This window comes from Malaclemys terrapin, chromosome 7 (assembly GCF_027887155.1).
Source record: "Malaclemys terrapin pileata isolate rMalTer1 chromosome 7, rMalTer1.hap1, whole genome shotgun sequence".
In the NCBI taxonomy this organism is placed as follows: Eukaryota; Metazoa; Chordata; order Testudines; family Emydidae; genus Malaclemys; species Malaclemys terrapin.
The window spans coordinates 52,850,966-52,877,174 of NC_071511.1; the positions used below are offsets into that span (position 1 = coordinate 52,850,966).

Genomic DNA, 26,209 nt, shown 5'->3' on the forward strand with positions numbered 1-26,209 from the left:
GGCCCTGCAGCAACCTATTTAGCACTATGCAGGCACTTAGGGAACCCACCCTGGGACCTGCTGCAGCCAGAGGAGAGACACCCCTCCTCCAGCCCCAACTCACCCTGCCCAGGCATGGGAAAAATTTGAGGGAAAACTGTGTTCCCGATAAGCTGTGCACTTGAGCAGCCACACAAGAGAAATTAAAGTGCTGCCCAGCCAATTAAGAGAAGGGTGACCAGACAGCAAGTGTGAAAAATCGGAACAGGGGGTGGGGGGTAATAAGAGCCTATATAAGAAAAAGACTCAAAAATCAGGACTGTCCCTATAAAATCGGGACATGTGGTCACCCTAATTAAGAGAGCATGCACAGCTGGCAGCATGTGCTCAGGTGCCCCTCCCCACACATTGCTCCATCCTGCAGCTGCTCCCAGGACCATCCTGCTGGCTGTGCAGGGATGGGAGGAGGGTGCTGATGTCAGAGTGTCCCCCTCTCCCCAGCCCATCTCTACAGAGTAGGGGAGAGGTAGGGGACAGAGCCTGGCTCAGGACTCGGAGCTTCTGCAGGGAAGGGTGAGGGGTTGAGTGCCTTTATTAGAGACAGTTCGCTGTTTCAGAGATTTCCCCAGCAGCCAGCTCACTCTCTCTCTGTCTGCCACACACACACTCTCTTTCTCCTCCTCCCTCTGTCCATGTACCCTAATCTCTGCAGAGCTGGGGAGGGGAGACAACAGGGCTCAGGACAGAGCAGGCAAGCTTTCAGAGAGTGTCTTAAGGAGACAGTGCAGGGCATCTCAGAAACTTCCTCAGCAGCCAGCACAGATGCTGTCTGCGTCTCACACACACAGTCTCTGTGACACAGTCGCACACACTCTGTCACAACACAGCCTGTGTCAGTGTCACGCACTCTTGTCACTCACACACACTGTCTCTATGTCACACTCACCTCCCAACACATACTTGTATTATTGTTGTTGGTACTTCTTGTTACCTCCTGCAATGCACATATATTCTCTGTAATTTTATTCTTACAAAGTGTGTTATTTTATAGTGTTTTGACTGCTCTATGCAAGTCAATTTTTATTTCTCTTGCACTTAAATTTAATTCTTTGAGCAGTGAGTTCTAAAATGCCTAATCTGTCTTGGCTGGAGTAATTATCCCCATTTAACTTTAAAAAAAATATATATTCTATCTAGGTTTTTTGTTTCTACTGGTGGTGCACAACCACACATACCTTGCTGCACATAACATTTATTCCAGACATGGATGGAAAAAAATAGAGGGAACATTCACCCTGACCATTAGAAAGCTTTTTCTCATTTCCAGCCTGAATTTGTTCATGACTAGTTTATATCCATTTGTTCTTGTCCTAATAGTCCTTTAGCTTAACTAGCTCTTCACCCTTCCTGGTGTTTACCCCCAATGTGTTTAGAGAGAGCAATGAGATCCCCTTCCAGCCACCATTTTGCTAAGCTAAACAAGCCAAGCTCTTCCAGTCTCTTTTCATAAGACAGGCCCCTCCATTTTCCTGATCATCCTACTATCTCTTCTTTGCACCTGTTCCAGTTTTGAGTTTATCATTCTTGAACATGGGTGACCAGAACTGTACACAGTATTCCAAATGAGATCTTACCAGTAGCTTGTACAATAGCATTAATACTTCTCTATCTTCACTGGAAATGCCTTGCCTGATACATCCTAGGATCACATTTGCCTTTTTTGCAGCCATGGCTCATAGTCATCCTGTGGTTAACCAACACATCCAGGTCTCTCCTTCTGTCATTTCCAAGTGACGAGTCTCCAGCTTGTAATAGAAATTCTTACTGTCAGACTTTGCACACTTAAGTGTTATAGAATTTCATCCCATGTGTATTACTCCAGTGTTCACAATCATCCAGATCTTCCTGTATAATATTTCGATCCTCCTCAGTATTCATGATGCCTCCCAACTTTCTATCATCAACAAATTTCATTAGCACATTCTCACTATCTGGGGAAAAAGACAGTCCTGACACTGTAAGAGAGTGGTCCTGCTGGGTTCTGGGAAGTGGGCAGGCACAAACCCACCCATGGCTAAAGGCCCCTCCTCCAGCCTAAAGGGAGGAGCTACTCAACCTGGGACACAAATCAGTACAGGGGACAACAAAAGAAAAAACAGGGATAGGTGTGACGGTCAAAGAGTCAAAATTAGGGAACCTGACGGGTACACAGAGCAGAGAGCCCCAGACAGGGCCCACTGCTCCTTGAATGTGTCAAGGGAGCCAGTGGATGTGGCTCAGAGGAACTCTGCCTGGATACGTGAATGGAGAGAGGAATAGAAGTAGGGCCCACAATTGCAAAGAACCCTTCAGCATAGAATTTAGTTTTGTTTTTTTAAAAAAATCACAGAAAACTAGGATCCCTGATCACTACTAATCATTTTAGGGAAGTAGGAGTCAAGCCCACTGGAGCGGAATTTGGTGGAGGAGGAAAAGAAGAGAAGAATAGCAAGAGGCAACTGCATCTCTTACAGTAACAGGCCATTGTGACTCCTCTTGGCCATCTGCACTTCATGGCCCGCCCCTGCATCCCAGACAATGACCTCTAGCTATAGATCAGCTCAGACCCCATCAGCAGAGGCAATTTATTGTTGAAACACAAATGAAAGACACTCCCCATGTGACATTACAGAATACAAAAGACACAGAAAGCTCTGAAACCCACCCTGCCCAGAGAGTTTATCTTGGCACATTACCTATTCCCCTGCCTCACCCTGCCAACCACAGACTGCACATGTACTGCTCTGCTCGCAGACTGGAAGGATGGATATATTTGACATTTTTGCTAAGAGATATAAGTTGCAGTGTTTGCTAAAGGAACTGAAACCACCAGAGGAGTGGCCCGCCAATAGCATGGACACCCACTTCCTCAGCCAGTCAGCTCCCAAGAGAAGTTTTCTTCCCACAAAGCGACTTTTGGCCAGAGAGATTCTGCAGCTGCAAAATGTAGGCGTTCTACATGCACAGCTGGGAATGAGAGAGAGATTAAGGGGTGCAGGAGTATTTGACAGCTGCATGAATCTGTCTGCACAAACTGAATTCAACATGCTCATTTGCATTTTATCAATTTCCTCTGGAGTCACCCTGGAGCCATGCACTTGAAGGCAGGGATATTGCATCTCACAAACAAGCTGAAGTCCTGTCACCAATAAGAAGTAATGAAGAAATCAGATGTCTGACAGTCAACTCTGGCACAGCCGCACAATCATCTCCAGGTCAGCTCCCCACCAGCCTTCTGCAATTAGGTCAGAGTTTCGCCCTTTGTTACCTGCCAAAGGAGAGCACAGCCTGCAGTCACCAAGGGCTAGCCAGTCTGCCCACTCAGAGAAAGTTAATGAGTTCCCGTACACTGGGAATTGGGTAAAAGTCATCCCTCGCAGCAAGGCTGGGAAGGGCAGAAGTCCTCCCCAGACCAGTGTCACCAATTCACCAAGATCTCAGTTCTCTCTCCAGCCGTGTTGGCCAAAACCAATGCCCCAATGTAAGTACTGCTGGGATGCCCACCAGAGCGTAGAGGGCAGGAGCTCCAGCACTACTGTTCAGGAGAAAGGCCTGCAACATCACCCCCCGGTTACAACTAGCAGAGCAGGGCTCTATGTGGGAGTCCCACACATCCCCCCCCCTTTGTAAAGAGCAGATTAGCTGGCGGGTGGTGCTGGGCACAGTGTTACTGCCTAGCTGGGGGTGGGGAAAGGTGGGGAGGATAGCAGGGCAATACCCACTGGAGATGGGGTAAAAGCCGCAGGGGGGCTTGAACAGCAAGGCCCCGGCTATCCCTGAGCTGCTAAGCGTGGGCTGAGCTCTGCACCGAGCTACTCGCTGGGCAACCCCTCCTCCCACGCCGGGGCTGTCTCCTGGTGTCACCTCCCCTGCTCTACCCCTCACCCTGGCCTCGATGTACTCGATCCGTCGCTCCAGCGCGGTCAGCTTCTCGTTAAGGGTAGCGAGCCGGGAGCGGCAGGACATGTCTGCGGGAGAAGGGTCGGGTCACGGGCTGCACCGGGCTCAGGCCCCGCGGTACCCGGCCAGGACAGGTGCCCCCCGCCCCTCGGGGAGCTCCAACCCCAGAACCCGCCCGAACAGAGCGCGGCGGCCGGAGGGGGGGCGGTGGAGCCGGACCTGGGAGGATGGAGGCTAGAGCCGGGCCGGAGGGTCGAACTGGGGAGGGTGGCTGGGGACGAAGGTGGAGCCGGCACGGACCTTACTGGGGAGATGGGGGATGGAGTCGAGGGGTGAAGGTGGAGCCAGGCCAAGTCTGGGGGTAGAGCCGGCCGGGGGGAACCGGAGGGAGGAGGCGGACCGAGCCGGGCCTGAGGGAGGAGCCGGGCCGGGCGCGCACGCACCAAAGGAGTTGAGGAAATCCGCAATTTTCTTGATGGAGCTGGTGATCACTTCGATGTACTCGCGGTTGGCCCAGTCCTGGTGGATCTCGCGCTGCACCGGATCCTCTTGCAGCGACATGGCCGCCGCAGTCACCCCGCGCCCAGCCCCGCCCTCTGCTGCGCCGCGCGCCCAGCCCCCTGCCGCACTGCGCGGGTGCAAGGCACGGATCACCAAGGGGCCTGGAGGCACGGAGAGCGGCTTCCCGTACAGGACAGAGCCCCACCCCCGCAGCTCTGGCCCCGCCCAAGTTGCCGACTCCAAGTGCCAGACCCAGATAACACCAGCCGGGCCGTGCGGCGCTCCCGCTTTCCCGTTGTTAGAAGACCCCCACCAACTCCCAGTCCAGGATCCTGTCCCGCACGCGGCTCCCTTCCCCTATCAGCCTCGATCCTTCTCGGCCCAAGTGCGCAGGCGCAAGAACGGTAGTGGGTACAGGCGGCGTAAATAGCTCCCGGACTTTTATAGCGCCGCTTCCCGGCAGCCCTTTCGCCAACTGCGCTGATTGGCTCAGGTGGCGGCGGCGGCGCGCACGCGCTGTGCTGCTCTGTTTTCCTGTGGGCGCGCACGTTCTGCCCCGCCTGTTGCCGTTCGCTGCTACTGCAGCTCGGGGGGCCCGTAGAGCAGGAAGCGGCGTTAGCGAGGCGAGACCGAGTCGGGCCTGCAGGTACCGGGCGTGGACTGGGCTTGCTTTCCCCTCGCGCTCAGGGGCTGGCGCCTTTCGGCCGTATCCTGGCGCGCCCCTCCCCCCTTCTGCGGTTCGAGAGTGCAAGGCCCTGGGGACAGGATCCCCGGGATGCCCCACCCTGGTGGGAAACCGGGGGCGAAGGGGTGTTTCCCTTCTCTCTGAAGGGGGTGTGTGAGACCCGTGGGTGGGGTATGGGGAGTTACAGGGGCAGAAATCGTTGTCTTGTCTTCCTACGAGCCTAGTGGTTGATACTTCAGGGGTGGGCAGGGGTCGCTCTCTGCTTTTCGCCCCCGGGCTCTGGGATGTGCCAGTGTCATGGGTGAGAGCTGGATCTGTGGAATCGTGAATAGGATGGGGAGGTGTCCATGTGCTAATTCGCTACTAAAATTCGTGACCCCTTATGGGAAAGTTTGAGGGCTCACTAGTCTGATTCTTCTCTGTTCCAGGCTAAACAGCTATAGTTTCAGTTTTTGCTTTAGGTCCAGTTTAATAGTAATCGTATGTTAAATTTCTCTGGATTTCTGTTTTTGTTGAAGAAAGGGTGACGTCTCTGAAGGGGCTTGGTAGTGAGAATATTTTTCAAACATGGATCTTGTGTACATACAGAAGTTGTACTGGTTTAACTTTGTGTGGGGATCAGCCTTTAGTAAACTACTTTGAGCGTGTCCTTTACTTAAAGAAAACAGGCATGAAAGCCATAATAGGATTCTTTATGAGCACAGGGACATTTAGGTGGTGGTGGTGGTGGTTCTGTATCCTTGAGTAAATGTTTTTTGCGTGGTGGGGTATATATTTGCTGTAATTACATAGTGAGTTAACTGTGAAAATTGCTATTTCAGTGGATGTAGGAAGTTGGTTTCTTGTGTTAGTACTGTGTTTGCTACACAGATAATTTTATTTCATAGTGTGTATATAACTGGAACATGTTAGGTTTTTGTAGCAGGTCCTCGTTAAGCTCACAAAGACATTTAAGTGTGTATTGCTATCATAGAGTTCAGTTTTAAATACAATTGAATTTTAAAGGTGCAGGGAAGTACTGTCAGCTGCAAATGGCATAACAGCCTTACATTAAATATAGCTGAAATTGATTGCTGCTCAATATGTCCTTTGATTATTAATCATTTCTTCCAGTGTGAGATGAAAGTAAGTGAGAAACTTCAAGACTTTAGTACAGTGGCTAGAGCAATGAGTTTTGTCATGGAAGATACACCTCTACCCCGGTATAACGCGACCCGATATAACACGAATTCTGATATAATGCGGTAAAGCAATGGTCTGGGTGGGCAGGGCTGTGCACTCCAGTGGATCAAAGCAAGTTCAGTATAACGCGGTTTCACCTATAACACGGGAAGATTTTTTGGCTCCTGAGGACAGCGTTGTATCGAGGTAGAGGTATATTTGAAAGTACTGTTGCTCAGTCAGGGTAAATTTTGATTATAAAGGATCAGATTTATCAACATTTGACCTATCTATAATGTCTTAATTTTTTTCACTCAATTCCCAGCTCTTGTTTTTCTTCTAGGACTTCTCTTCCCTGACACCCCCACAATAAGTAGGTAGATATGTGAGGAGCAGTGGGGGGTCTCTTCAGATCCGTTAAGCCTCACTTTCTCATATTGCAAGTCATGAAGGCTTCAGGAAAAACTTGATTACTCACAAAAATCTAGCTATGGGGTGAAAGGCTTATTTCTAATATAGAGCAAATAAAACATTATCTGGTGTTTAGATAATCTAAATGACATAGGTTTTTAAAAGATAAAACTGTAGTCTTACTTTTTGACTCTCAAAAATACCCAAACTTGAAGATGATAATACTTAAGACGTGTAACAACTTAATACCCAAGTTTTCCATGACTCAAATTACCAGCCTGTACTTTGGAAGTACAATGTTTACTTGTTGAGACCAGTGTCAAGTCTGTACCTCCCTGGAAGGACCCTGCTTGGAAATTTTTGCTGTTTTTCTGCAGGTGAGCTGATCTGTTGTAGCAAACTCCACCCCCTTTCTGACTGTCACCAGAGCACTAGCATTGTAGACTGAAACTCTTAATTCTGGAGCATAAGGGCAGTTCTGACTTGGGCTGAGATATAAAAAAATTAGAACAGTCAACATTTCATTTCAGGAAGTTTTCATGGGAATGCTTAATAGGGTGTTCAACTAAACAAAGTAAATCTTGCATTATCCCCCATAGCTCATCAAACCCAAGCTCTTGCAGATTGCCATATGGAGTGAGTGCCAAAGGCAGGGACCCTGCGCTGAAGAAACAGACAATTAAAAACACCCCCAACTGATCTTAATGACCACCTGGGTGTAGGACTAGCAACTGCACTTCAGATAACCTGGTCTCTGATCATTCCAGGGCTTAAAGGGTGCTTTGGCATCAAGTGAAACAAAAAATGGCAAAAATGAACTCTTTTCCCCCTCCCTTCTCAATTGCTCTGGCTTCCCCGCCTGTCTCTCAACCTTTTTATCTTCAGCTCCCCTCTTATCTGTTTCCTCAAACCATTTACACGCCTCCAAATCCTGCCAATTTTTCCTTGACATAATTTCTAGAATCTGCCCAAGCCCTGACTTTCTCATTTTGACTACTGCAATGTCTTCCTCTCTACCTGGCCGCAAGGAGAGTTGAAACAATTGCAGCAAGCCAGACATTTCTTGAGAAATAGTTCTCCCTGCTTTCTGCATCAACTCCATATCTCGCTTTTGGATGCAAAAACATCTTTGCACTGAGACAAGTTCAGGATCTGTCAAACCTGTGTACTAACTTTATCATTATACAAGTCAGAAATCTGCACCCTCTGACAGGCAGACTTGGAGCAGCTAGAGACATTCCATATGTGCTGTCCGTGCCAAATCCTGAGCATAAAGTGGTTTGAGAGACAAGATGGGTGATGTAATATCTTTTATGGGACCAACTCACCAACAGAAGTTGGTCCAATAAAAGATATTAATTCACCCACCATGTGTCTTGAATATCATGGGACCAATGCGGCTACAACACCACTTCATATGTAAAGTGGTATGCAAGATTGACATTTTGCAGAAAATCAGAGATCTGGCTTTCCTTCATTCACTCATTATATTCAAAAGTGATGTTGCTTGCTCTTTGGCCATGTTGCCAGGATGGAACACCCCAGCTCTCAAACTCTCCATTGACTTTGCCTACTGCGCTGACCACAGTAAGTCCCTCTTCAAATCTTTCAAGCTTTCCTTTACCTTCTATGTTAAATTTAAGCATCTTGTTCTCTGCAAAGCTTTATAACAACCTGGATGCTCTTATCTTCCCCATCCACTTGGCCTGAGACATGCTTCTCTATCGCTTAGGGCTTGTTTAAAGTTTTTGTTTTTTTTACCTATAGTTAATTATCAGATTATTTGAGGTAGTTAACATATTTGTAAGGGTTAGTCTGGACCTCCTCTAAAACTTTGTTCCAAGATTCAAACATCTAGCAGTATGTCTACACTCTGATCAGGATGCATGATTGCAACACATGTAAGCATCTCCAAGCTAGCCAACTTTCTGAAAATAGCAGTGTAGCTGTGGAGGCACAAGCTTTTAAGAATGTGTGCTTCTCCCCCTCCCCTCTTTAGGTTAAGTTATTTAGGTTTATAAGTAATTGCTTTTAAACTAAAATAAAAGCCTGGTGCCACTTTCTTTTATAAGAGAAGCCTTTAATGTCCACTCACGCAAGTCTGTGAGCCACTTCGTCTGCAGCTCCTTATTCCTAAACTCCTCCCCTTTCTTAAGTCAGCCTGCCATGTCTTCTCTCTCGTCTTTCAAGTCCCTCCTTAAAATACATTTTTTCAAAAGGTCTTTTGACCTTCAACTCATTAAAGTAGTACTAACAAAGTAGGTGACTCAAAATCTTTACCAAAAGGGTGAAAAAATAAATCTCAGAATCAGTGGCATATTTGGAACTTTTCTTCTCAGTCATGTTGTTTTCCATTCCCTTTTCTATTCAATCGTGCTGTTACCAATCCCCCTTTCTGCATTTATACACTTTTTTTTTTTAATAAGGTCTGGTTTACACACAATTTTTATACCAATGTAATTATTTCAGTTAGGGGGTATTGTTAATAGTTATACTGGTAAAAACCCTCAAGTGGATGCAGTTTTATTAATATAAAGGTGCCTGATACCAGTACAGCTCATTACCTTTCCCATATGGAAATAACTGTCAGTATAAAACACTTCTTTAGTGATGTTACTGTATCCACTCTGGGTGAGGTGGGGCATGGGGGGCTTGTGCAGCTTTCATTATACCAGTATAGTATGCAGACAATAGTGCAAGATTGAGAGCTTTTTTTTTCATCCCTTTCTCTAAAGCCCCAACCACTCTGCTGCTGTACCAAAAACAGATAAGATCATTGCTAGCACTTTGGATTGAATCTGGAAATGAACAGGCAGCTGTTGCAGATACTTGAGCAGTTCAATCCACTGCTGTGATAGGTGCCCTGACAAACCTAAAATAAATAGCTGCAGCATTCTTCAATAACTGAAGCTTCTGAGTGGTCTTCTAGCATAGCCTTAAATAGAATGCATTGCAGTACTTTAACCTGGAGGTAACAACGGTCTAGATAAAGGTTGTGAAGTTTGCATTAGAAAGGAATAGCTGTCTTGGCTGGTTGTAGCTGATGAACCATCCCACATACCATCACAACTACTTGAGGATCCAATAAGAGACACAGCTACAATCAATTTTAGTGGAAGCTAATCATGCTCCTTCAGTAATGGTGCTGACACCACTTCTTCCTGTTCTCTGCTGATCAACAAGTATCACATCAGTCTTATCTGGGTTGAGTTGTAGCCTGTTTACTTAAATCTAAACATCTTTCCCAATCAGAGGCAGAGTAATGACATCACAGAGTCTGGGTGCAGTGAAGGGTGGTTGTGAGATGATCAGTTACCATAACAAGGAGCACTTCATAGATATGAAGACAGATAAATAGGATAACTAGTTGAAATAATGTACCGAGAGTATCAGAGGGGTAGCCGTGTTAGTCTGAATCTGTAAAAAGCAACAGAGGGTCCTGTGGCACCTTTAAGACTAACAGAAGTACTGGGAGCATAAGCTTTCGTGGGTAAGAACCTCACTTCTTCAGATGCAAGATGCAATGTACCGAGAGTCACAGTGGAGTCTCTATCACTGACCATTTTTAAATCAAGATTGGATATTTTTTAAGAAGAGATGTCCTAGGGTTTTTTGGGGGGAAGAGGGAAGTCATGGCTTATGTATACAGAAGGTCAGACTAGATGAAAACTGTGGTCCCTTTTGGCCTTGGAATCAATGAATCAGCTGCTTAACATTGCCTTCTGGAAACTCTAATATTTAATATATGGAGATATCCGATCTCCTAGAACTGGAAGGGACCCTGAAAGGTCATTGAGTCCAGCCCCCTGCCTTCACTAGCAGGACCAAGTACTGACTTTGCCCCAGATCCCTAAGTGGCCCCCTCAAGGATTGAACTCATAACCCTGGGTTTAGCAGGCCAATGCTCAAACCACTGAGCTATCCCTCCCCACTCTTTGTGGGGACGGAGCAAACTCATTGAAGGACCATTCAGGATACCCCAGCTGAGTCATTTATATACCTCAAAACCTGCCAATTTCCAAGTATAACTATAAGTGAGATACTTATACCATTGCTAGATGGTCAGCCACCTTTTGCCTTGGGTATAGTCTGTATTCCATAATCAGGTTTGAAATCAGCCTGAAAAGGATAAAAGAAATCACTAGAATATGGTTATATCATTTTGGCTTTTTTCCACATACACAACAGAAATATTTATTGAATGCTTCATGGATGTCCTCTTAAAGAACTCTTAGCTATCATCTGTTAAAAGATTCCTCAAAGGACTGGTTAATGACTTTTCATAGATTAGAAAAGCGCTCTTGCTGTCGTATCTCATTGTGGCACTGACAAAGTTAATTGGTTCATTTTTGAACCTCTGGTTGAGGGCTCTTTATTCTACCTGTTGCTAAAGAGAACTTTTTGAGACGGGTGAGTGACTTACAGCCTTTCACAACAGATCCTTCTTTCACTATATGTATCACAGGGATAAAGTTAGAGAGACAGGGTGGGTGAGGTAATATTTTATTGGTCCAACTTTTGTTGGTGAGAGAGACAAGCTTTCAAAGCTTTTCTTCAGCATTGTGTAGCTTGGAAGCTCTCTCTCTCTCTCCAACAAAAGTTGCTCCAATAAAAGATGGATGTTCACCCATCTTGACCTCTAATATCTTGAAGCCAACATGTCTACAACACCACTACATACAACAATGGAAGATATAGGGATAAAGTTGTCTTGCATCATTGTCCAACGTTTTTACCTAAAGTAGTGTCAGTTTTGCCTAAACCAGACAGTTAATCTCCTAGTTCTCGTAGTGTCCTCTGCACTATGGGTTGCTCCAGCCAGCGTAGCTTGGGCAGTGGAACGTATACAAGCAATGCCCACTGGGACACTCATGTCCTCCCCTCAGTGTTGGAGCACACACTGAGGGCAGGATATAAGAGAGGGCTTGGTGCTCTGACTGCCTCAATTCCCCCACCACACACCCCCTGCCCCCGCTGCAGCATTGGTCCCAGGAGGTGGGGGCAGTGGGCAGGGAGTCTGAATATGCAGAGTTCATCTCGAAGAACTCTGGTTACGGGTAAGTAACTATCATTTTTCCTCCAAAACCTCTCTTTTATGAGGAAGAAACAAGGCCCCATATCCTAGATTTTAAGTGTGCTTTGAGTTTTTACTGATTGGTGTAAATGACTTCCTGGAAGCCTTAGTCTTAACTCCAAAAGATTACGTAAAATGTAAGGGGAATAGCATTTCCACGGAAAGTTTATTGAAATGGACTATGTTATTGGTTTGGTTTGGGGAGGTTGTTGGTGCCTGAGTTTTCTTTCAATTTACGGTTAAGATGGCATTGATAGCAACCCTCTAATGTTTCCATCATAGAAACCTAGAGAACTGCTATCTGGAGTTCTGTATGCACGTTTATGCAGCACCGTTTTCTCAATTTGGCATCTCAATCTGATGCTTGCTTTAGGCAAACGGTTCTCTAGTCCTTGTTTAGAATTAGAAATCCTCAGCCCACTTCCTGGGGGATTGTACTGCTAGCTGTACTCCTACAAAAAGAATATTCAGAGGCTGCCTGGAAGGAAGACTAATTACCATGGTAACTAGGTTGAAAGTGTTACCTTTGCATATTCATAATATCCAGGCACCTTCCCCTCTTCCACAGACTTCTAACCTTATGGGACTCTGCAGTTTAGCAGAAGAATTGGGTTGGGTGGGGGACTTCATGACTTCTTGTAATCTTGCCTCTGAACTTTTAGTGCTATGAGGGGATACGCATGTGGTCCAGACAGGCGCTGCTTTTCTAGAAGCTCAATGTTGCTGCAGTGGGAAGTGTCATTCTACAAATGTGAATACAAAAATGCAATTGTCTCCAAGAACCACAGTGACTGTTAAATAGCCTTTTCTCCTATGGGTCTGTCTGCTCTCAGCAAGAGAAGATAAGTACCAGAAAGTAGGAGGCGGTCAAAGGAGTTGAGGTGATGCATCTAAAAGGTTTATCCTCAAGTCCTTGTCTGTAATGCAGGTGTACTAGTAGTGTCAGGGATGAGAGTAACAAGGTGGGTGAGGTGACCTGAAGAAGAGCTTTGTGTAGTTTGAAAGCTTGTCTCTCTCACCAGCAGAAGTTGGTCCAATAAACGATAGTCTTACTTCATCCACCTTGTGTCTCTAATATCCTGGGACCGACACAGCTACAACTGTACTGCATACAGGGATCAAAGTAGAAAGAAAGAAGGCAGACTTTTTTCTCCTTACTTGAATGCAAATCTAATAAAAGCACTTCACTTCACACACATTAGTGAATGTGCACAACTTCCCTGTAACTACATCAATATTAACCTAATTTTGCTTAATATGATCTTAGTTTCCATGGTATTACATGGAGTGCTCTCAAAAGTTGCCAGGAAGGACATACATTATATAAAACTGGTCAACGCCAGTTTGTTGAGTAGTATTATCATTAATTTGATATGCACAGTCCATGTGTGACACTGTGCAAGGTATGGAAAGGCACAGAACCAGGGGGTTCACAGTTTTAAATTGCTTCTGCTAGTGTTTGCAGTGCTTGTCGAGCCACCCAACAGCAGCTTCATCAGCACAATGAAGGGCTCTAAGGCCACCATGAAATCTAGTCAGTTGACACTCTTCTACAACATGCGTCATTGACTGATGAAGGCCACAGGGAAGAGTGGGTCGTCGTGCAGACCCAATGTTTAGAGGTTGGCTATGCATATTCCTTGGCCAGTTTGGAGCCTGTTCAGCAGAGTCCAAAGGTGACGTGGCAGGTCAAATCCAGGAAGTTGAACGGCTGGATCAGCAACAAGGAAACTATTCCTAATGTCTTTATCCAACCACTCACTGTGCCATAAGGTTGCTGCTGACAGATTCAGATCTGGCAGTTGAAACCACAATGGACACCTCAAAGTAAGTTGTGCTCTGGGGTGACTGAAAATGTTCATGTACAGTGGGAGACCTGGGTAGGCAAGTAGCTTTTCCACCAATCTGGCTATAGACTCTCTGCGATGAATGTGGGGGGGGGGGGGGGGGGGCTGTGTTGTTCAGAACTGGTAGCCGTGGGAGAGGAGTGAGATGCAAGGTACCTGTGTTGATATACGTGATTGAGTTCAATTTGACGTCAACCAATTTAGTGTGAGGCGAATGATACCACACAGGGGCACAGTATTCCACTGAGGAATAGTACAGTGCCAGAGCCAATGTGCAAAGTCTGTGCACCGTGTCCCATGTCAAACCAGCTAATTAGTTGATTAGATTATTGCTGGCCTGACTTTTTTAGATGGTCATGGAAAGTCAAAGAGCAGTCCAGTTTGACAAGGTAGACTGGTTTTGCCTCGTGTTTCAGTTGTTTTCCATTGAGGAAGATATTTAATTCCTATTTAGTGCTTGCATTGTGGAGGTGGAAGACACTCAAAACTGTCTTAGTCACAGTTGGTTGGCGCCTCCAACTGCTATAGTAGTCTGTCATCTTAACCAAGATGTTCTCCATTCAGTGAAAGAGCATGACTAGGATGTCATCGGCATAGATAAATTTGCGTGACAGTCAGTAACAGGACATTTGTGCATAGATTGAACACAGGGTGGATGCAAACACAGAGCCTTGGGATAAGCAGTTGGATTGCCTTCTCCATGCATTGTTCTGTCTCCCACATGTACCCAAAAATGCCTGTCACAAAGTAGAAATTCAGCAATGTCCACCAACCATCCTGGGAGAGCTTTAGACAGTTTTACCAGAAGACCAGCATGCCATACTTTATCATAGGCTGCTGTCAGGTTCAAGGAAACAGTTCCTGTCTTCAAGTTCCATTGAAACCTGTTTTCTTAAATTGGGAGAGAGAGACTATGAGTGATGGTATAAACTAGACTTTTGTAATGTCTTGGACTTAGTACCGTGCAGCATTCTGATTTTTAAACAATAGTGCTGTACAATATCAATAAAGCACACATTTAAACAGATTAACAACTGGCTGACTGATTCCTCTCAAAAAGTCAGTGGGGAATTATTGTTGAAAAAGGAGTTAGTGGGGATCTGCAGGGATTAGTTCTTGTAGGGCTGCACTATTCAATATTTTTTATCAATTATAAGTAAATATAAAATCACTGCTGTAAAAAAATTATGGATGATAAAAAGACTGGAGTAGTAAATGACTGCTCTGTAATGACTGCCCAAAGAATGCAGGTATTATTACAAGAATGGAGCATTGGCTCCAAAACTTTATTGGTTCACATATCACCTTCTTAAAAAGTTGTTGTGAAGTGAATGGATGGAACATCAAGCTTATGTACCACCAGTGGTACACATACGGCAGTTTGGGAACTCCTGGAATGGAGTACTGTATCCTGGAAAGAAGTGACCCTGAAAACGGGGTCCTAATGGACAAACATCTCCATGTGGGCTCTCAATGCGATGCTGTGGCAAAAAGGACTAATATGATCCTTGGATGTATAAACAAAAGTAATGAGGTGGGAGTAGGGAGGTGATTTTTACCTCTGTATGAGGCATTGGTGTGATTGATACTGGAATACTGCATTCTGTTCTTGTGTCAACATTTTGTAAAAGGGATGTTGAAAAAAAAAAAAAAAGATGTGCAGAGAAGAACCAAAAAAAACTATCTGAGGACGGAAAAGGTGCTTTACAGTGAGAGGCTTAAATCTGTTTAGCATATTGGAAAGAGGATCAAGAGGTGATTTGATTATTGTATAAGTACTTTCACAGACAGAAAATACCAAGAACTAATGGATTCTTTTAGAAAATAGGAAGGGCATGAAAAGAACCAATGGCTGGAAATTAAAGGCAGAAAATTCAAATTAGAAATAAGACGAACATTTACCAGTGAGTGTGATTTAGCCAATGGAACAGACTACCAAAGGAAGTGGTGGATTTGCCATATCGTGAAGTCTTCAAATCAAGACTGGAAGCCTTTCTGGAAGAGATACTTTAGTCAATCACAAGTTACTGAGCTCAATACAAGGGTAACTGGTTGCAATTCAGTGGCCCAGTCTGACACCAGGTATAATACTGATGATCTAAAGGTCCTTTCTTGCTGAAAAATCTATGAATGCTGACACTTACCCAGAGAAGGAATTGAAGTCAGTGCAGACTGTGGAGCATAGGCGTGAAATCCTGTCTGTGAGAAACACTACTAAGGAAGTGGTCCCTTATATTCTGCATTATATGAAGCTTCTGAATGCTGGTTAAAGTGGCAAAACTTGCAGATGGCAAAGACTAGAGAAAACTTCAGGTAGAAAGAACTGAACAGGTATCTGGGACACAGAATGAAAAATGAAGTTAACTGTGGACAAATGCACAGTAATACCTGATGGAAGGAATAATTTGATCTACTCAGACACCCCACTGGCTTCTAAATTAACTGTCATTTAGGCCATAAGTTATTGTAGTCAACTCAATGAAAACATTTGAACAATTTGCAGCAGTGGTCAGGAAAAATATATCCCAACACTTTTCTTTCTATCTAATTATATATACTATAAATATTTTAATGCCAATATATAAATTGGTGGTACACCATTAAATGGAATATTTTTTTCCAGTGGTCATCACCTGTCTCAGAAAGACTATAGAAGATATTGAGCTCAGAGATAAGCAACAAAAATTATTAGAGGCATGAAAAGACAGAATCCTTATGAAGAGACTGAAAATTTGTATTAAGTTTACAGAAGAAGCAAATGACTGTGATAGAGAGATTCATTATTTTCTATAGGATAGAGAAGATAAATTGTGTGCCACGTATTCCCCTGCCCATAATATCACAATAAAGGGATAATAAATTTTCATTTGAAAGGCAGCAAATGTAATCAATTTTACATCAATGATTAACCTGTGGAACAGATTGCCAGTTGAGGTATGTCAACACAGCAATTTGAGCCTGGGCTCAAGCCTAACTGCCCCTTGCGTCCGCACACCCATTGTGTTAACCTAGGGTCCGAGACTGTGTTAACCTGGGACATAGGGTCCAAGCCTATAGCTTTCCTGTGTGCACACAGCTTTGGCTTGACTCTGGTCCTGAAAATCCTCTGGATGTATTCTAGAGTTCTAGGGGCAGAGGAGCAGCACTCCAGGCAGCCAGCGCAGCGGCCAGAGGTGCCATTACTGACTGGCCGAAGGTGCTCCCTGTTCCTGCTCCTCTTGTGGTGATGGCACCTCCTGTTCCAGCTCCTCTTTGCTGTTGTGTGGAGCTCGGTCGGAGCAGGGAGCAAAGCTGACAGGTGGGAGGCAGCTCCCTGCTGCTGGGATGTAGGGGGTTATCCCTCCCTCAGCAGCACTGAGCTGGGAGCTCTCCTGCTACCCCTCCCTGCAGGACAGTGCTTGGTCACCGTCCTCCTCTCTGGCCCTTACTGCTGGGCCGTCCTTCCCATCCCTGGGCTGCATGTGCAGGGGCACCCAGGCTGTGTGCACTGTCAAGACAGTGAGTGGGAGCCAACCCCAAAACTTCCCCACAGCCCCCCATGGATTTCTTATGTCTACCTCCCGGCATGTGGCGGGGCAGATATAAGGGATCCCGAGGGGTGCTGGAACACACTGCATCCCACACCCTGGGGATGTACTTCACTGCTCTGCAACCAGCAGCAGCCAGGCTGGAGGTGTGTGTGTGCGCGTTTTTCCTCTGAAACCTGCATTTTATGTCAAACTTCAAAACAGATAAAAATAAATAAAACCAAACAAATGCTTCCATTCAATGTCCCATTTTAAAAATTAAGAATCACAAAAAGTTTTAATTTTCATAGTTTGACAGCCCTGGAGCCTGATGCCTAGTTACCCTCAGAACAGGTGCATGTGGGCATTTTCCTGCCAATGTGACTCAGTCTAGAGGGGGAGAACCCAATTCTCAGATAAGATGGTAGTTCAGTATAAAGCCTTCTCAAACTGCAGTCATTCTTCTGGGACAGCTATCAAATGAGCTCATTATACAGTGTGTGTCCTCCTTAGGGGAACTTGAGTCCCATCAGTAGTACCATCACAGTTAGGAAAAAGGGTGGGCAGTAGAGTTTTCCTTCAGTGCAACACATTCATAGGGCTAGAGTATTGACGCTGGGGGGTGTGGTAGGTACTCTGGGTTAAGTTTACTTTGACTTGGGTCTGTGCACCACAGTGTGGATGCTAGAGCCCTAGGTTCAAGCACAGTTCAGAAAATCCTTAACCTAGAGTTAAAATGCTGTGTAGATGCTCAAACCCAGGGTTTTCTGATGCAGGTCCGCTGACTTGAGTCCCTCAACACTAGGCTTACACTGCTGTGTAGACCTACCCTTGATGTCACTGGGATCAAGAGCTTAGCGGGATTCAGAGATTGGCTAGGGGTGTGTGTGTATATCTATATATAGGCAATGAGAATATCCATAGTTAAATTAGCTTGGATTAAAAATAAACAAAGAGATATAAACTTGAAGTTTGTAAACCAACTTCCATTAGTTAAGAAATTTCCCCAACAGGCTGTTTATACCATTATTGTCCATTATGTTGCACCTTCCTCTGAAGCAGTCTGGGGCAGGACACTGTGAGAGACAGGACACTATACTGAACGTACCTTGTCTCTAATCTGGTTTGGCAATTCCTGTGTTTCCAGCCTCCTTTGCTAGTGTTATGCTTCCAATATAACTGCTATGGAAGCTACAATGCAGTTATATTGGAAAGCTGCTCCTCAGTTATTACTTCATTCATTTTTTCCCCACTCTTGGTATCATTTCCCTAATATTGAGTAAAATTCTGTGGTCAAGTATTGAAAATCAGGCAAGATATCTTTAAGTTCTGAAAAACAAAGCGTCTTGCTGCTGCCGTAATATGTTACCCTTTTAAAAATGGTTGTTAGTCCAATATTATTGTGGTGGTGTAGCAAGTCTTTGGGTTGTTGGTATTGGAAAGTACCTATTCTTCCTAAGGGCTTGGCTACACTTGCGAGTTACAGCGCATGAAAAGAGCCCCAGGCGCACTACTCACTACCCGTTCACACTGGCAAGGCACGTAGAACGCTCGGACTCCACGGCTAGAGCACTCCTAGTACTCCATCTCGGCGAGTAGAATGTTTGATGCGCCCCCGCTGGAGTGCCCCAGCATCAGTGTGAACGAGGTGTTGCATTACCGCACTCTGATCAGCCTCTGGAAATGTCCCATAATCCCTTAAGTCATTTGGCCACTCTTGTCATTGTTTTGGATATGCCCTTTGAAAACGCCGTTTGACAGCCAGCATGCTTATCTGCTCCAAGACAAAGCAACCATTACTGTGGAATGCTGTGTGAGAGAGAGAGGCGGGGGGGCGAGGGTGGGGGAGGTCTGCTGCTGTCTGAACTTACAAGACAGCATGCTGACATACTCTCAGCCCTCCAAAAACCCACTCTCTCTCCCTATCACACCCCCCTCCCCGTTAGAAAAGCACGTTGCAGCCACTTGCATGCTGGGATAGCTACCACAATGCACTGCTCTCTGTGGCTGTTGCAGGAGCTGCTAATGTGGCCACGCCAATGCGCTGTCAGTGTGGACAGATTACAGCGCTTTCCCTACTGCGCTCTACGAAGGCTGCTTTAACTCAAAGTGCTCTATATCTGCAAGTGTAGCCACGCCCTAAAAATCTGCTGGGCAGTGCGTGTAATTTCTATTTCTGCAAATGAGCCCAAAATCAGACCCTGCAAAGGGTCTATTGAAACATTCACTGTAGGATCACAAACCAGTTTACTGTATAACTTGGCTGCATGTCTCTTTCTAACATTGAGATTAACAAAAGAGAGGGTTTTTAGGAGAGGGGTTCCTGCTTGTGCACATTATAGTTAGCTTCTTACCATTGGTTTTCTTTTTAAAAGTTTAAAAAAGGAAACTTCTGAAACTGCTTTTTGTTTGAAAACATTAAGATTGATCTTTGATCAATTTTGAAAACCTCAGTGAACCCTTATTAATATTTCATTGAACTTTCAGCATAGACACTTTCAGCAGTAGAAGTGGAGAAGGCAGGATATGCATTGATTCATGAGGTCTCTGGTAATGGCTGATGACATTCAAAGCAGAGTGGAGGTGGCAGCTGCAAAATGGATTAGTTAGTGAAAGGAAAGCAGAGTGAGCTGTCCTACAATCATTACTGTAATAGTTGAGAAGCCAAGCGAATTCTTCACATCCAAAGCATGCCATTCTGGGTGCTAGCTGAATTGTATGTTGTAACTCAGGATTTGCCTACATAGAAAAAATGATTGTGTGTGGATCAGGGTAAGTTAAAATGAGTTCGCTAACCCAACCTAACCTTGATCTTTTTCCCCAGTCTAGACAAACTGAGTGGAAAGTCTCAACCATCTCACTGACTAATGTCAGAAACATCCAGAATATTATTTTTTACCCTGTTGCTTTAAAGAAGAATGTATTTTTAAAAAAGCCTCAGAATCAGTAGTGAAAAGATGACTGAGTTATTCAATAAGCATTATGGTTATCAAAAGTGCATATGTTAAAATATATGGGCTTTTAAATATTTTATCCAAACAATGAGAAATTAGCAAGTATGATACGTTTGTGTTATGACTGAGTATCTGTTTGAAATGAGAGCTGAGACTGCAGGGTTTCCAGCAACTGTCTGTGGAAAAACTATCAGAAGGCTGTACACATTGTATAGGAGTAGGAAATATCACCAAATGTTATTGAAACTAACTTTGAAATAACTGCTTTTTGTTGGCAGATATGTCTCCTGGGACTAAACTTGTCTCCTAACTTCTAAATCCAGTTTCTAAAAATTATATTTGGAGAGGCAATCTTGTTTATTTAGATGTATCCAAGTAGCACGTTTGAGGGAGGCAAGGGAAGAGAAAATAGGAAGAACTTATTTTTATAAAAATTGTCTCAATATTCACTTTCTGATATGGCCATTAAACAGCAGGAGATTTAATCATAACTTTCTGATTTTTGTAGTTTGATTTTTTTATTCTGATGTGTAGCTTCAGAGGAGCAGCCCAACCCAGGAAGTGATGAGATGAGTCAGTTTTCCTGTGGTCCCCGCTAGTTCAGAAAATAAGCTATTCTCAAGGGCCCTGCATCCCCTGAGGCATAAAGGAGCTGGTCGCATTCTTGCTCAGGCTGGATTGATTTAAATCATTTTATTTCAGTCCAATTCTAATAATTTAAATCAGTGAGTGGAAAATTTGGATTTAAAGAAAGCTTAATTGTTTTGTTTGCGCTTCTTCATTACCTTCCTAAAGAAAATACCAATTTATGATTACCACAAAATATAGCCTTTATACTAGATCTGGTATGCCTTTATGCTAACCAGAAGAATACACTGTAACTATACACATTTATTTATGTAATTACAGTGTTATAGTGATTAAAATGTTCAAATTCTTAATGCTACATTTTTCAGTAGGTTAGAAAATGATGACTGTTGTACAGTATTTCTTGTTTAATAGGTTGCACATAAAGCATTATGCTAAAAGAATACAACTTAAAAATTGTAGGGCCAAAAACTGAAAACCTTATTTCTGCCAACTTGCATGTCCAACCTGTGCACTTACTGAGGCCAGGGTCCTGTGGAAAAAACAGAATGTGATCCTGCAATTAAAGATTATATTGTAATGGGTCAGAATTACAGTTGTGCAGGCAGCCATAATTCTTTCATTTTCCAACTTTTGAGAGTTTGACTTTGCAACCGAGAGTTATTTTAGCATAGTTTGTCTATGTAACTTCTGTTTGTTTTTTTTTAAAGAAAAAGGTAAACTGTTGTGCAACTGTAACAACCACCTTCTTCCACATTCTGAATCACCATCAGGGCTTGAACCCCAAACTGTCAGCTCCACAGTACAGGCTGCTACTATTTGAGCTATAGGATTTAATTATATTAGCTGGCAACAGGGAAAGGATATTTTGCCAGAAGAGGGGACGGGAGTCTGGCCTCTCCTGCCTCCAAAATGGGAGGAGCTCCTGCCCCAGAGCAAGATTGGCCACTGAGTCCAAGGAGTATTTAGGAGGTGCCAGACCTACAGCATATCTCTCTCTCACTGCATGTGACTTTTTTCCAGGCTCCTACCCTATGTGGTGCTCCCAAGGGGATTGAGGGTAAATGTGCTGCTGAAGCAATGTGCTGGATCAGAAGGCTAACAGGGTGAGGGGCTTCTCCCTGCTACAACTCCTGTCAGCTTCCATGTTTTCCCAATGTAGTACAGTGTGTGTTGCTGCTGCTGGTCTGGTGACAGGCCTCAAAATGTTCATTTTGGAAGGTTGTCAGATTTTTTTCTGAGGAACGGAAGTGAAAGAAGGCAAATGGCATTTTTTAGCCCTTCGTGTGTCAGCCAAATCTAGAATTTCATGGGGCAAAGAAAAGACACTTCTGTAGTCTGATGGTGTTCCCTCTGTCTAATATCAAAAGCCTGCTGCAAACAGTACTGGTGTGAGAGCTTTTTAAAGGAAAATGTAGCAAGAATCCTTTGTAATGGAAAGTATTAGGCAACCTAAATTGAATGGCTGATACCAGCTCCCCCGCAATAAAAGATTTACTTATCATTTGTGACAACCTGAATTTGAGTGAAAGTTGAATTCAGTTTAGCACAAACATTTTAAAAAATGTTGTTACCTTAAATGTGTGGATACATTTAAAAAAGTTTATCAAAACATGTTTCACATCTACAGCTAACAGATTTACTAAACAAAGGAAGCTTTGTGTAATCATTGAATTCATAGATTCTATTGTGATCTAGTCTGACCTCCGATATAGCACAGACTATAGAACTTCTGAAGATTATAACTAAAGCATATCTTTTATAATAACATCCTATCTTGATTTAAAAATTCAGTGGTGGGAAATCCACCACAACACTTGGTAAATTGTTCCAATGGTTAATTATTCTCACTGTTAAAAACATAGGCCTTATTTCCGGTCTGAATTTGTCTAGCTTCAACTTCTAGCCATTGGATTTTGTTAATTCCTTTCTCTTCCAGATTGAAGAGCCTATTGTTAAATATTGTGAGCACCAGAACTGGACACAGAGTGGTTTCACCAGTGCCAAGTATAAAAGTAAAACAACCTTTCTACTCTTACTGTTTTTGCAACTCACGATTGCATTAGCTCTTTTGGCCGTAGTGTGTCACTGGGAGCTCATGTTCAAAATTCTTTCAAAGTCACTGCTTCCCAGGATAGAGTCCCCCATCCTGTAAATACAGCCTGAGTTCTTTGTTCCCAGATATACACGTTTACGCTTGGTTGTATTAAAACACACACTGTTTGCTTGTGTCTACTTTACCAAGCGAGCTAGATAGTTCTGAATCAGTGACCTGTCCTGTTATTTACCACTGCCCAATTTTTGTGTCATCTGCGAACTTGATCAGTGGTGGTTTTGTTTTATTCTGGGTCATTGGTAAAAATGTTAAATATCATAGGGCCAAAAACTGATCTATGTGGGACTTCACTGTAAACAGACCTGCATGATGGCAATTCCCCATTTACAGTTACATTTTGTGATCTCAGCCAGTTTTTAATCAATTTAACGAGCATCGTGTTTTCTTTATATCATTCTATTTTTAATCAAAATGTCATGCAGTACCAAGTCAAACCTCATACAGAAGTCTTAAGTATATTACATCAACACTATTACCTTTGTGAACCAAATTGATAATCTCATTAAAAGCAAGTTAGTTTGACATAAACCTGTGTTGATTTGCATTATTTATATTACCCTCCTTTAGTTCTTATTAATTGAGTCTCACATCGGCTGCTCCATTATCTTGCTTGGGGTTGATGTCAGGCTGACAGCCTACAATTACCTAGATCATCCTGTTTATCTTTGTTGTTAATTGGGACAACATTAGCTTTCTTCCAGTCTTCTTGGTGCTTCAGGACTTCTTGAAAAACAACACTAACAGTCCAACAACCTCCTCATGCAGCTCTTTTAGAAGTCTGGATAACTTGCATCCAAGAGAAGTTGATTTTAAAATGTCTAACTTTAGTGTCTCTAGAGGATGTTAAACAGGAGCTACTAATTTAATCATCACCGCATGAGACTATAAAATCTGTTTTTTTCCCCCAAAATACAAAACAGAAATATTTATTGAACACTTCTGCATTATTATTTATAAACTTACCATTTCCATCTAATAATGGTTAAGTACCATTATCAGGATTCTAGTTGTTCATAATATATTTTAAAACCTTTGTCCGTAACTCTGCTGGGCATAGATTTCTCCTTGTGTCCTTTGCTTCCCTTATCAATTTTCTACAATTCCTAGCTTCTGGGTTATATACATTTGTGATGTGTGGGTGTTTTTTTACTGCTGCCTTTACTTCACCTCTAAAGCAGGTTGTTTTTTAGCCAGCACAGACTTCTTAATTGTTGATTTGTGGCTTTTGGGGCATCTAGTAAGATGTTTTTCAACAATTCTAAATTTTCATTCACATTTTTTCTGATTAAATTCATTCTCCCAGCTGATTTGGCTCATAATTTTTTCAGCTTTGTGAAATTGTCCCTATTAAAGCACCAAGTATATATATTACTGGTCTGGACTTCATTCTGTTGGCACATTATAAATGTGGTCAAATCGTGAACACTTTTCCTAAGCGACCATTAACTTCTAGGATCAGTCCCTCTTCATCTGTTAGAAAATTGTCAACTATAATGTTTAACGTTTAGAAAACTGATGTTTTACAACTGGCAACACAAGATCTCCATCATATGTCACTCAAATTGAAGTCCCCTGTGATCATGCAGGTTTTTTCTGTGCATTATAAATATGTGTGTAGATCTCCATGTGTTTCAAGTTCTAGAACTAAGAGCTGTTATCTCCCACCTCATTTTTATTTATAAAATAGAAGATTAAGACAAACTGTTCTGCTTTTTCAATACCCAGTCAGGTTCTAAACTTTGAATATGTTAGTCCAACTGAAGAAATTATTTTTCATCTCAAAAGATGGTATTGATGTTAAAAGCCATTCAGCACTTTAGCAAACTCTGGCTCCAGGTGCCTAGCTGGTGACTTTCACCATTTTAGCAGTTTGACTTTCTTTATGGCTTTGGCAACAAATATGTACTGTTTTATGGTGCACCTCTAGCCCTGACATTGATTATGATTGGCATGATTGATAGACTATTAGGGGCTCATGTCACAGCAGCATATTCTTTGTCAGTTAGGGTATCCTGATACTTTGTGTTGCAAGAAAATGAGGTGGAATGAGTGAGTCTGTCCACTCCTTCACTGCCTGGAATTTTTCTGTAGTTTTGTTGAAGTTGTTTCCAGATTTCAACAGTATTCGCAATAGAGAAGGTTCTTTTGCATTTGGTCACTATGGAAACAGGTTTCAGTAAATGCTGCATATTTTCTACATCTTTATTTTGATGTTGACTGCTTTGGCTATAATAGTTCCATCTGTTTTTGTCATGACTTTCTTCACAAATTGTAGCAGGATTGGTCCATTCTTAATAAATAGTTCAACACTATCAACAATGTTGACTGCAGACAATGGACTAGATTTTTGTAAAATAAAGGACTGTTTTGCCAGCTGTCATGATACTGTTGCGAGTCTCACAATAACTGGTATTTTCCTTAGAGCCCGAGTGTATAGAGTCATATGAGTATGTGACAATCTGTTTTCATTTAAAAAAAACAAACAAAAAAAAATCATACCTTCCTGGCTGCAGCAAAACACATGGAAAACTGACCCCTATGTATCCTAAAGGTTCCCAACCCAGAAGGCAAATACTCCAAAAGTAAATTTTTTTTAGATCTTGTGATCTTTTCGTGCCTCACTCATGAGGGTTCTTTTTTCTTTTTCTTTTTTAATTCAAGCAGTGGAGGGGATGATTGATTGTATTACCATTGCTCTTTTCCTGCCCTTTAGTCCTCTGACCCAAGCTTTTCAGCTGGTCCATCTCAGTTCAGCCCCCTTCCAGGGGGAAACAGATCCATGTACAGTCCTTCCCTAGGCCTGTCCAAATTCTCTTCTCTCAGGGCACAGCCACTTCCCCAATGGCTGTTGGGAGGGTGGGGGACAGAGGACCAAGGCCCACCCACTACTCCAGGGCTCAGCCCAGGGATTCTCTGAGTAGCAGCCACATCCCTTTAACTTCTTTTCCTTGGGCCACTTCCCCATAGCCTATCTTAATTGAGTCCTGGCAGCCAGCCAGAAGCTATTCCCTTGTTTCCTCAGTCCCTGCCAGCAACAACCTGCCTTAGCCCCTGCAGCCAGCCAGGAGCACCTCTTGCTCCCCGGTCCCTGCTATCAGACTGAACTCACTCTGGGCTGTACAGCTCCTTTTATATGAGCCTGCTGGGCCCTCATTGGCTGCTCCCTGCAGCCTCTCTGATTGGCTGCTTGCCCTGCAGTGACTATAGTGCTTGGAGGACCTCCCCACTGCTCCTTTCCTGGTATGGGTGTGGCAGCACCCTAAGGCCTCCAGCAGGGGCCTTTGGGCCTCATTACAGGAGGGATTTAAGGAAGATAATGCTGTAGCTTTGTGGATGTGTATATGAGGGGCAGTGAAGATTGCTTGTTTGCAAACTTAACAGGTGGGTGGGCGATGGAGGCTAGCATCTTGGGGAAGATTGTAGATAGGAGATAAAAGAACAGGAGTAC

The 26,209-nt window shown here is 43.7% G+C and overlaps 2 protein-coding genes across 6 annotated transcripts in view; one reads left to right on the forward strand and one right to left on the reverse strand.

Annotated features, from left to right (window-relative positions):
• Positions 1 to 2,574: 2,574 nt before the first annotated feature.
• LOC128839934 (probable protein BRICK1) lies at positions 2,575 to 4,829 on the reverse strand. The gene is made up of 3 exons (XM_054033279.1): positions 4,362 to 4,829; positions 3,904 to 3,986; positions 2,575 to 3,286 (listed from the first exon to the last, which is right to left on the reverse strand). The coding sequence occupies exons 1-3, from the start codon at positions 4,477 to 4,479 to the stop codon at positions 3,260 to 3,262; spliced, it is 228 nt and encodes a 75-aa protein (XP_053889254.1). The 5' UTR covers positions 4,480 to 4,829; the 3' UTR covers positions 2,575 to 3,259.
• Positions 4,830 to 4,943: 114 nt separating this feature from the next.
• LOC128839931 (transforming protein RhoA) overlaps positions 4,944 to 26,209 on the forward strand; it is an 81,448-nt gene continuing 60,182 nt past the window's right edge. For all 5 annotated transcript variants that reach the window (XM_054033276.1, XM_054033275.1, XM_054033274.1 and 2 more), the window contains exon 1: positions 4,944 to 5,065. The gene's annotated coding sequence lies outside the window, so the exon portion shown is untranslated. The remainder of the gene's footprint in view (positions 5,066 to 26,209) is intronic.

Coding starts and splice junctions, on each gene's coding strand:
- LOC128839934 (XM_054033279.1), bottom strand. CDS start 4,479: ATGTCGCTGCAAGAGGATCCGGTGCAGCGCGAGATCCACCAGGACTGG. Junction 3,987..4,361: donor GGATTTCCTCAACTCCTTTG/GTGCGTGCGCGC, acceptor CTTCTCCCGCAG/ACATGTCCTGCCGCTCCCGG. Junction 3,287..3,903: donor TCGAGTACATCGAGGCCAGG/GTGAGGGGTAGA, acceptor CTCCTTTGGCAG/GTAACAAAGGGCGAAACTCT.